Below are 12739 nucleotides of genomic sequence, written 5' to 3' on the forward strand. Positions count from 1 at the left end.
CCAAAGAGAAAACTTCTTAGTGACAGCAGTGATGCTAAGAAAAGGAAAACCATTACGCTACAAGAAAAAGAGGACATAATTAAAAGACATGAGAAGGGAGGCAGCAGCTGTGTATGAGGGAGGGAAGAAGAAAATGGGAAGCCCGTTACCATGACAACGGGGAGGTTGACGACCTTGAGGGCTCGCACACCCACCACAACAATAACAACTCCGAAGCCTTCGCCTGGGCCACACGACACTCGCAGCTGACTTGCACCGTCTGCGCCTGCCTGCTGATCCCTATTCCCCTTTCCTATTGCATTTCCTGCCCCGCTGCCCACGCTTCTACTCCCACCGCACTGCACTACGCTCCCAGCTGTTCGCCCTGTGGGCGTCACAACATTTGACCTGCCCACCCTTCTGGCGGCCTCAGACGTCCACCCCTCTCTGCAACCTGCAGTCCTTCGCGTTAGTGGCCCTAATCAACAACAAAAACAAGCTTGTGTTTCAGATTCCTACATAGTTGTAAATAATATAACAATACAGGCAACCCCCGTTTAACGAAGGTTCACAACGAAATTTCGCTACAACGAAGGTTTCATTTTACTACCATCTGCTCGTTTAACAAACACCAAACTCGCTTTAACGAAGTTTTATCCAGCTAATTTTTTTCCAAATTTGAAAACCTCACCATATCACGCAAGCTGACAGGCTTTTGAATACACCAGGAGCTGCTGGTACTAAGGCCTGCCTCAGGAAAAATCCTGGGACACCTATAGAATAAAGATCAAGATCAAGATCAAGCCTCTCGTGGACAACACGCGCAACATTCACTCCCCAGTCAAAACATAACAGCGTCAGCAGCAGCTTGTCTTCCCTAGCTCAACTTACCACCAAAATGCCCTGCAATTGGCCTAGTGTTCGTAAGAAGACGGAAGTCTCTTACTCTCCAAATGAAGCTAGATATTATTCACAGACACGAGAGGCCAGAAAACTATAGCAGTGCTGGCCACTATCTTGACTCCATATTATACTGTCTCTATTTTCAAGTCATCAGACTCTATTAAGAAGGCTGGTGAGACCATATCTTCCTTGCAAGCTAAAAGAACCACCTGAACTCGTGACTCTACAGTGGATAAAATGGAAAGCCTTGTGGAAATGTGGTACATAAGTTTTGTATGCAGTACAATGATGCGCACTGTTTACATTCCACAGGTTGCCGGTTAGTGTCTTTCCCGTTTCACTGTTCCTACCTTCATAAAGTTAAGATCATCAACATTATAAAGTTACATACATACATACATTAGTGTACATTATAATGACTTAAATTAAACTACCTAAATGTTTAACTTCATAATTTTTACTTTCATTAAACTGTACTGTACTATGATGCACTCTCGCTTTGCTTACTCTCAATGGAAGTTCAAATCAGGGGTTAAACTTGTTATAATCGGTTTGCTTAACGAAGTTTCGCTTAACGAAGTGTTTTTTAGGAACGTAACCCCTTCGTTAAACGGGGGTTGCCTGTATAACCTGTAACTTACCTGAATGACCATAAACAATGATTGGTTGAAAACTCGATAATATGCTTTGAAATGTACGGAAACTCGAGTTACGTACAAAATCGACTTACGTCATGTTTCAGGAACGTAACTCTGACGTAAACCGAGACCTAACTGTGTATATATATATATATATATATATATATATATATATATATATATATATATATATATATACAGGCAACCCCCGTTTAACGAAGGTTCACACAACGAAATTTCGCTATAACGAAGGTTTCATTTAAATACCATCTGCTCGTTTAACGAACATCAAACTCGCTTTAACGAAGTTTTATCCAGGTATTTTTTTTCCAAATTTGAAAGCCCCACTGTATCATGCAAGTTGACAGGCTTTTGAATACATCAGGAGCTGCTGGTACTAAGGCCTGCCTCAGGAGAAATCCTGAGACACCTATAGAATAAAGATCAAGATCAAGCCTCTCGTGGACAACACAGGGTCTGCCAATACAAAGGCCTGACTCAGAAGAAATTTGTGTCACCTGTAGCATCAAGATCAAGATCAAGATCACACGCACCACTCACTGTCCAGTCAAAACATAACAGCGTCACCAGCAGCTCATCTTCCTTAGTTCAACTTACCACCAAAACCCCCTGCAATGTGGCCTAACGTTCCTAAGAAGACCAGGAAGTGTCATACTCTCGAAGTGAAGCTGTGTATTATTCACAGACAAGAGAGAGGCCAGAAAACTAATAACATTTCTTCCCACCACGGCTTGACTCCATCTACTGTCTACTATTTTCAAGTCAAGATACTCTATTAAGAAGGCTAGTGAGACCTCATCTTCCTTGCAAGTTAAAAGAACCACCAGAACTTGTGACTCTACGTTGGATAAAATGGAAAGCCTTGTGGAAATGTGGTACATAAGTTTTGTATGCAGTATCATGATGCGCACTTTGTTTACATTCCACAGGTTGCCGGTTAGTGTATTTCCCGTTTCACTCTCCTTCCCTTCATAAAGTTAAGATCATCAACATTATAAAGTTACGTACATACATACATTAGTGTACATTAAAATGACTTAAATTAAACTACCTAAATGTTTAACTTCATAATTTTTACTTTCATTAAACCTTTTACTGTACTATGATGCACTCTCACTTTGCTTACTCTCAATGGAAGTTCAAATCAGGGGTTATACTTGTTATAATCGGTTCGCTTATCGAAGTTTCGCTTAACGAAGTGTTTTTTAGGAACGTAACTCATTCGTTAAACGGGGGTTGCCTATATATATATATATATATATATATATATATATATATACACACACACACAGACAACCCCCGTTTAACGAACGTTTAACATTCGTTAAACGGGGGTTGCCTATATATATATATATATATATATATATATATATATATATATATATATATATATACAGGCAACCCCCGTTTAACGAAGGGGTTACGTTCCTAAAAAACACTTTGTTAAGCGAAACTTCGTTAAGCGAATCGATTATAACAAGTTTAACCCCTGATTTGAACTTCCATTGAGAGTAAGCAAAATGAGAGTGCATCATAGTACAGTAAATGGTTTAATGAAAGTAAAAATTATGAAGTTAAACATTTAGGTAGTTTAGTTTAAGTCATTATAATGTACACTAATGTATGTATGTACGTAACTTTACAATGTTGATGATCTTAACTTTATGAAGGGAGGGAGAGTGAAACGGGAAATACACTAACCGGCAACCTGTGGAATGTAAATAAAGTGTGCATCATGGTACTGCATACAAAACTTATGTACCATATTTCCACAAGGCTTTCCATTTTATCCATTGTAGAGTCACGAGTTCTGGTGGTTCTTTTAACTTGCAAGGAAGATGAGGTCTCACTAGCCTTCTTAATAAAGTTTCTTGACTTGAAAATAGTAGACAGTAGATGGAGTCAAGCCATGGTGGGAAGCAATGGTTTTCTGGCCTTTCTGTCTGTGAATAATACCTAGCTTCACTTCGAGAGTAAGACACTTCATGGTCTTCTTAGGAACGTTAGGCCACATTGCAGGGGGTTTTGGTGGTAAGTTGAACTAAGGAAGATGAGCTGCTGGTGACGCTGTTATGTTTTGACTGGGCAGTGAGTGGTGCGTGTGATCTTGATCTTGATCTTGATGCTAAAGGTGACACAGAATTTCTTCTGAGTCAGGCCTTTGTATCGGCAGAGCCTGTGTTGTCCACGAGAGGCTTAATCTTGATCTTTATTCTACAGGTGTCACAGGATTTCTCCAGAGGCAGGCTTTAGTACCAGCAGCTCTTGATGTATTCAAAAGCCTGTCAGCTTGCATGATACAGTAGGGCTTTCAAATTTGGAAAAAAATTACCTTGATAAAACTTCGTTAAAGCGAGTTTGGTGTTCAATAAACGAGCAGATGGTAGTAAAATGAAACCTTCGTTATAGCGAAATTTCGTTGTGTGAACCTTCGTTAAACGGGGGTTGCCTGTGTATATATATATATATATATATATATATATATATATATATATATATATATATATATATATATACATACATACATACATACATACATACAGTCAACCTTCGGCTATCGCGACTTCGGCTATCGCGACTTCGGCTATCGCGGTTTATTGCTATCACGCACCCATGAAAAACTGCTAAAATTTCATTATCGCGACCTCAGATGCCTGCTATCGCGCGCCCAGCCATGACGTCATGGAATATCTGAGCGCTCATTGGCCAAAACCGCCTTCCCGCCAAGATCAATTCGGCTATCCCGTTTTCGGCTATGGCGCGGCTATTTCGGCCCCAATTGGGCGTGATAGCCAAGGGTTAAGTGGATATATATTTATATATATATATATATATATATATATATATATATATATATATATATATAAAGATAGATAGATAGATAGATAGTAGAATCACAAATCTCAATTATAATGGGGACTGAAAATACTGATTGAGATTTAAAATATTGAGATTCTTATACAGTAAGATGCAATAGGGACCAAAACCTTACCAAAAAATCTATATCAATACGTTAAGTTTTAAGCTTACACCTAAAGTATCATACAATATACAAACTGCCAACCAGCAATTATTTTTTTTCCCCCTCCAACTGTAGCAAGAAACAGCTGAATGGGGTAGGTAAGTTGTAGACCTGTCTGCTTCTGCCTCAAGTCTTGCAGTGGCAATTGAATTGAAAAGTTGTTGCCCTTGTATTTATGTATGTGTAGTATGTATGTATTTTTGTTTACTGTTTGTGTGTTTGTAATATTTACATCCAGAGTGTGTGTGAACTTAGGTGAGACTGAGGCTTTGGCCAGAAATACGATGGTATGGCACCACTGGTAGTGTGGACACTAACTGGGTTTATGGGCATGAACCAATGCAGACTCAGGAAATGGCAGTTTGGACATTATATAGCATCATGATCAAGATCATCAGAACACAGCACATATTGTTAGGCATGTACTAATCTTGACTTCTTTAAACCAGACTCCAGCAGCAATTGTTGCATCCCCAAAGACCATTTCCACTAAGCGAGGCCGTCCACCTGGGGGAACACGAGAGAGAAGAGAGAGTGACCGTAGTGAAAAGAGTGATACAAGTTGCACCAGTAATGTATCAGGGCCCAGTACTCGGGCTGCCAGAGACCGTAGCCTTTCCCAGCCTGATAGTCCCTATTCAGACCAACGGAGAACCAGACAAGCTGGTGAGTGTGGTCTTTCTTGCCACTGTTTCATGTATTATGTACATTTTTTAGATGATATCGGGATCATGCAGTATTGTCAGTATTCTTTGTTAAGAGATTCTTCTTAACCCTTGCTTTTGTTTTCAGGGCTCGTGGAGAGTGATAGTGAAGACTATGAATCTGATGCAGACACAAGCTCAGAAAAATCTCGTACCCGCTCCTGCTCAGACCGACGCAATATTGCATCACTCACATCCTCCTCTGTGTCTTCCACTGTGACCTCAGAGCCTTCAACTGTCAGCACAATTACCACTGCCACCCCTACTATCATTACTACCACCACTACTAAAACTGCCACTACCATGACAGCTTCCACTGCCAGTGACAAGCTTCCTCGGGATACCCAGATAAAGTTTGAGGCACCTGAGGTTAAGGAGGAAGAGGAGGACCACAAACCATGTGGGAAAGATATTGACCTGAATGCTATCATTTCAGAAATGAAAGGTCTCGACAAACCACTAAAGAAGGAAGAAGATCGTGGCTTAAAGGAAGCCACTTCAAGATTGATTTCCCCTGTGATGCCTATGACAACGTTTGTTCCACCAGAGAAGAAGTTAGGCACATCCCCCATCAAGCCATGCACAACAGACAGTCTTCCAAAGAAAATGACAGAGTCCCCAGCCAAACCTATTATCCAGGACTCCACCAAACTGTTGTCACCCAAACTGGAGAGCCTAGAAGATGATGTTTATGAATTTAAGGAGCCAGAACCTTTTGATTTTGGTGAGATGCGAGCAAGGAAGGATGTAAGAATTAAACCAAGCATAGGAGCAGTGTCTTCTGAGGATAGTGACCCTGAAGGCAAGATGAAGAAGAAAGGAAGATCACGGAAGGATATGAAAGATGGAGATAATGACAAGACCGAGTCAGATAGTGACAGTTCCAGCTCCCAGAGTCCACAAAAGCGACTCATTCTACCACGGGAGGTCAGAGAGTCACCAGCAAAGCGAATGGTTGCAGAGTCAAGCAAAGAAGGTGCCATCCCAGTTCTTTCAGAAGCAGTTACAAATCCAGAGAAGAAAGATGCTATTGCTATTGCCACTATCATGTCTCCACCCCGGAAAGTCTTACTGAAGAGAGATGTTCCCATCAAAGTGGAAGCAATGGTTCCTGCCATAACAGAAACCAAAATCATCAAGCCAGAGATTCCTAAATGTCCTTCTCCCAAGGGTACCTCAGTTGAAGTGGCTCCAAAAATTCCTCTACCCCTAAAAGAACCAGTTAGGCTGCACGTGATTCCCGTAAAGGCAAAGTCTGTTGGGGGAATAGATCGACCTGTGGGGACCATTTCCAAACCTCTTGGTCCACCCTCACACCTTCTCACTCAGGCTGTAATACCTGTCATAGAGTCAAAAGCCATGGCAAAGCCTGTGCCCAAGCAGTTTGAAGTGAAGAGTGACAAAGCATCACTTCAGATCAAAAGTGAAGACAAGCTTGAAGCTAAGGTAATTCCCTTTTCACAAAGGCAACAGCATATATTCCCACACCTTCTAAACAGACCAGAGCCTTCAGAGAAACTAAAGGAGGTGCACCAGAGAATTACTTCTTGCATTCACTCTCCTCCCAGAGAAGGTGTTATATCCACTACCTCCAACTGCACCTCTACATCCACCTCTACCTCTACCTCCACCTCCACCTCCACCTCCACCTCCACCTCCATCTCTAGCTGTAGCTCCAGCTCCACCTCTACCTCCACTTCCACCTCCACTTCCACTTCCACTTCCACTTCCACCTCCACTTCCACCTTTGCCTCTGCCTCTACCTCTACCTCTACCTCTACCTCTACCCCTACCCCTACCTCTACCTCTATCTCAATCTCTACCTCTACCTCTTCCTCTACCTCTACCTCTACCTCTATCTCCAACTCAGCCTCCGTCCCCACTTCCGCTTCCACTTCTGCTTCCACATCAGAATCTGTAGGGCATAGTGGTTCAGAAACTGAGAGGTCCAAGAGGGAGAGTTCAGTTGAGGAGAGCATTGAGGCTGTGGTGAAAAGGGCACGGCAAGATCAGCAGCAACAGCAGCAGCAACAATCAGGGGAAGAAGGAAACAGAAGTTCAGACAAAAAACGGAGATCGAAGAAGGTATTGAGCAGAGAGTTTGTTCCAGACACTTCTGAAGAGTCAGACTCTGACAGTCGCCTGTCAAGACCTGACTCAGATGGAAGAGTGAGGAAAGTTAAGGTGATCTCAGAGGGAGTGGAGAAAGGGCCAATTCTCAATAGAGGGCAAAAGCCCATGGCAGAGTCAGAAAAAAAGAGTGGTAAGAGAAAAGCAGGTGATACTACCACAGAGGAGGAAGATGGCATTGAGGATGATGATGATGAAGATGAAGATGACGAGGATGAGGATGATGAGGATGAGGATGATGACGGGGATGAAGAGGATATTGTTTGTAAAGAATTGGGTCATTCAACAATCTTGGCAAAGGGCAAGATGATTAATAAGAGACCAGATACAACAGGCATTCAGGATGATAATACGGATGAGGACCTTAGGCACCACCGTAAAAGGCCGAGAGCTTCAGCCTCAGTCACACCCAATCGATCAGAAGAGGAAGTGGAAACTGGGCTGGGGGATCTTTTGTGTGAGGAGACTATCCCCCCAGGTAGCCCTGTAACACATGATGGCTCCTGTGCAGAGCCCAGCCCACAGCAGCACCCTGATGTGAAAAATGAGATGCCTTTTGCTAGTGTCCCTACTGGCAGTAGTTTTGGGAAGAGGGGCCCTATCCCAGTTGCAGGACAAATTGCTGCAGTGACAGTCTCTTCCTCCTCTTCTGTGGTTCACCAAACCACAACCATGTCCTCTTCTACCTCCTCCCAGTCCATCCCACCTCTCATCTTGCCTTCACAACCCCTCACCAGCCACCACCAACAGCCTCACCAACCACAGTTGAAGGCACCTCAGCAGCAACAACAACCTAAACACCAACCATTGCTCATTCCTCAAGTACACCAGTCCTGTCAGCAGAAGATTCAGCATCAGCATCACCAGAAGTCACAAACACAGCAACAAATGCAGCATCAACAAGCACAACACCAAGTACAGCACCAACCTGCACCCAAGGTACAGCAGGGTCAACTTCAGCATCTTCCAGTACACTCTCAGCAGCAGCAGCAGCAGCAGCAGCAACAGCAACAGCAACAGCAACAACAACAACAACAACAGCAACAACAACAACAGATGAACCCTCTGAACCAGAAGCACTCCCCTCATGCCCCATCCACCATGACTGGCCAACTACATGGCTCAACATTACACACACAGCCAGCCAGCAGTGTGCCAGCTCACCAGCACAAGCATGGAACATCAGGAGGGTTGCAGCAACATCAAGGCTCAACTGTACAGCATTCACAATCTCAGCATAATCCTCCTGTTCATCAGCATTTGAAGGTGCCACAACAGCAGCAACAACATCAGCAACAGTCATCAACACAACAGTATCATCATCATCATCATCATCAACAACAACAGCAACCGCCGCCACCACCACCACCACCACCACCACCACCACCACCACCACCACCACCACCAACATCATTGCCACATCAACAGCAACAGCAGATACAAAAGTCTCAACAACAGCCACACCATCACCAGCACCACCATCACCATCACCCCTCTGAATATCATCAGCAGCAGCAGCAACAACAGCACCATCATCATCATCATCAGCCACAGCAGCAGCAGCAGCCACAGCAGCAGCAGCAGCAGCAGCAGCAGCAGCAGCAGCAGCAGCAGCAGCAGCAGCAGCAGCAACAACAACAACAACAACAACAACAACAACAACAACAACAACAACAACAACAACAACAACAACAACAACAACAACAACAACAACAACAACACCACCACCACCACCACCACCACATGAATCAACCTCAGACACAACTCAAAGTCCATCACTCTCACCATCACCAACACCACCACCAACACCACCATCAGCAACAACATCTGCAGCAGCACCACCACCATCAGCCACAGCAGCATCATCACCAGCAGCAACCACTACCCCCACAACAGCAGCAGCAGCAGCCACAGTCGTCATCACAGCATCAGCAGCAGCGGTACTCCCCCTCTCCCAATACACAGCGTCATACTTCGGAGGGCGATCAGTACTTCCCTCAGGAGCAACAGTATCAACGTCTCACACCCAGACCTGGTGGCGTCATGTCCAGCAGTCTTGGTGGTCCTGGTCTTCCTCTTGGGACTGCCCAACCCTCAGCAAGGATTCCCGGCCAGGGGGTTACTTCAGGTGGTGCTTCCACTTCAGGGAGTGCTGCTGGGAGGGAGTCTGGAGGTGCTCAGAACACACTTATAGACAACACTCCACCCACTACCCCAGAGAGTATAATTTCCAACCTCTCAGACTCTCCTCGAGGGTGAGTTAACAGTAATAATTAGTATAATATTTTTTTTTGTTAAGTTTATCTTCATGACATAATATTTTCGTCATTGCAGTTCTGGTCATTAAAGATAGTAGTTACTTTCATCATGGATTTCATGCATTACAAAAAAATTTAGGATGATACATTGGAAAGAAAAAGACGGCAAAATTTTTAATACAGAAATAGGTGGTGAAGGTATACAGTCAATTCTCAATTAATGTGATTTTGATTTAACATGATATTTAAGAAGATGCAATTAAATAATTCAATTTATTCAGTTTAACTCATGTTAACTTGACTTGATGACGGGCTGCCGTGGTGCAGTGGCACGAACCGCGCGCTTTGTGAGCTCCAGGGTTCTCAAGCGCACAGGTTTGAATCCTGGCCACGGTCTGAGGTTAGGGAGGGCATCCACTTGCAGTAACGGTTCCCAAATGCCAAAACTGGACGTAAAAAAAAAAAAAAAAAGAAACGACATCACACACACCATGGAACCACACTGAGATGTTGTGGGGTGGGATCCAAGAAACTTAACTGCGAATGGAACAGCTTCCAGCTGTGAAATGGGATCCATCAACATATTAGGGGATATCGTTGCCATGGAAATGAGGTTACAAGAAGGATGTTGGTAACACCACTCCTGAGGTGTTACTGTCTAATATATATATATATATATATATATATATATATATATATATATATATATATATATATATATATATATACATTTAAATGGTCACAAGACATCATTTTTGTAAGCTTAATAAATTTTATAAGCTCTACCACCAAGAAAGGATTGTTTTATGAAGTACAAAGTGAAAAGTGAGTACGAAAAAGATGAAGAGGAGGCATTTTGTTTGCCACCGATCGGCGTTGGCTGCTGCTGCTTTTTCTTGTGACCCTTTTAAGCTTGTGTGTTGCTTTCACCACAATATTTATGTTTCCCCTCCTCTATTGCCTGATACAATGGATTTCACATTGTTGTGTTCATATACGATCATGCCATGAGGATCACCTATGTGGCACTGAGTGATAGTGAACTACTATTGAAATATCACTTCCATTGGCATGAATTTTTCTCCTTGTAACTTCATCTGGCAGAAGAGAATTCAGTGGGGCATGCAATTCTCACTCATACCAAGATTTTGCTTCACTTGCTGACTATATGTGAGAATTGCATGCCTGAGTCCTCTTCTGCCAGATGAAGTTACAAAGAAAAGTTCATGCCGAGGGAAGCGATATTTCAATAGCAGTTCATTATCACTCAGTGCCATGGAGTCAAGGTGATCCATGGAATGATTGTATATGAATTCAAGGATATGATATCCATTAAAGCAGGCAACAGAGGAGCAGAAACACAAATGTTGTGGTGAAAGCAACACATGAACTTAAGAGGGTCACAAGAAGAAGTGGTTGATGCATATTGGCGGTGGACAAATACCGTCTCCACATCTCCTTCCTGCTTTGCTTTCAGTGTTCCATGTAAGATTTGACTTTTATTTTTATTTATTTTTTTAAAGTTTGAATAACAAAATCTCAAAAATAGGCAGACTTTCCCAGTGGCCAGGAATGTAACCCCCCTCCCTATTATCATTGTTTCGAGAAAATTATGTTTGAGTAATGCAATTTTGAATTATGAGACATCTCCAGGAATGTAACCCTCATGTTAATTGAGAGTTCACTGTACATGAAAACTGTGGGGATTTATAATGACATGAATAAAAGTTAGATATAGACAGTAACCTTGAAATGCTGAGTGCAATTTTATTCTCATAGAATAGTCTTGAAATTTATGCATTTGCATGTAATGGAATAGTTGTAACATGCCTGACTCAACCAAGGTGCTCATATTCTTGGCAAGGTTGAAGCAATGTTGATTAGTCTTTCATGCTATAACTGCATTCATATAGGAAAAAAATATTTTAGATATGTGGAAGAAATAGTTAAGGAGTTGAAATTTTGCAACTCTCAAAGAGTAAAAGTCTGGCATTTTTGCAATTTTGTTCTGCTCATTATGTAGGGGTTTTGCAGGAATGAAAAAAAAATCTATAATCTTGTTTCCACGTGATGACTGTGTATGTTTGTTTTTTTTTGTAAGAGAGAACTGCCAAGGGCCAAAAAAAAAGGCCCACTGGAACTGCAGTTTCCATAAAAGATAAAAATTAGTCAAAAGAGTGGGACAAATGCCTTGACACACCTCTCTTAAAAGAAGTTAAGTCCTAGGAAGATGGAAATACAGAGGAAGGTAGGGAATTCCAGAGTTTACCAGTGAAAGATATGAATGATTGAGAGTACTGGTTAACTCTTGTATTAGAGGGTTGGACAGAATAGGGATGAGAAGAAAAAAAAAACTTTTTTTTTTTTTTGTGTGTGTGTGTGTGTGTGTGTGTGTGTGTGTGTGTGTGTGTGTGTGTGTGTGTAATTTTTTTTGTATAAGACAGACAAATTAGTCTATACCAGATTGTGAAGAGTAGTTAATAGAATAGTTATAGATATAGAAAAATGTGTTAAATGTATTATACTTCATATACGAGTGGATACAAGGAAACTGTCCTTTAGTTTATAACTTCCTGCATAGTTTCATAAGATTATTGAGCTTTCTTTTTTCGTGTTAAGTATATCATAGTAATTCTCTGCACTTTCACATTTCAGGGACAATGAAGTTGCCAAAATTGATGACTCCAGTAAATCAGGAAGAGATTCTTCTGAAGTAGAGCTTGAGAGCTTAGGGGACAACACCAAGATTGATCAGTTTTCTGAAGGTTAGTAGTGCATGATGATGTTCATATAATTGAAATGTGGAATATTTGTGTGTACAGTGATACCTTGACATACGAATTTAATTCATTCCGTGACGATCGCATATAAAAAAAATCATGTATCAAATAAATTTTTCCCGTTGAAATTAATGGAAATAGAATTAATTTGTTCTTGTGATATGAATTTATCCCCTCAAAAAAGTTAACATGCTTTAACGTTTGGGCGTTTTGGGCTATATTTTGGCTATTTTCTTCCCGTTTTTTTTTTTTTTTTTTTTTTTTTTTTTTTTTGCTTGTGAGTTGGCAACACTCATCGGTAGTA

General features: G+C 41.8%; 1 protein-coding gene across 1 annotated transcript in view; it reads left to right on the forward strand.

Annotated features, from left to right (window-relative positions):
* LOC123519807 (serine-rich adhesin for platelets-like) overlaps window positions 1–12739 on the forward strand; it is a 108901-nt gene that overhangs the window by 83091 nt on the left and 13071 nt on the right. The window contains exons 16-18 of the mRNA XM_045281325.1: window positions 5013–5229; window positions 5356–9652; window positions 12311–12420. Coding sequence (XP_045137260.1) covers window positions 5013–5229; window positions 5356–9652; window positions 12311–12420 — 4624 coding nt within the window. The remainder of the gene's footprint in view (window positions 1–5012; window positions 5230–5355; window positions 9653–12310; window positions 12421–12739) is intronic.

Source organism: Portunus trituberculatus, chromosome 46 (genome assembly GCF_017591435.1).
Source record: "Portunus trituberculatus isolate SZX2019 chromosome 46, ASM1759143v1, whole genome shotgun sequence".
Lineage (NCBI taxonomy): Eukaryota > Metazoa > Arthropoda > Malacostraca > Decapoda > Portunidae > Portunus > Portunus trituberculatus.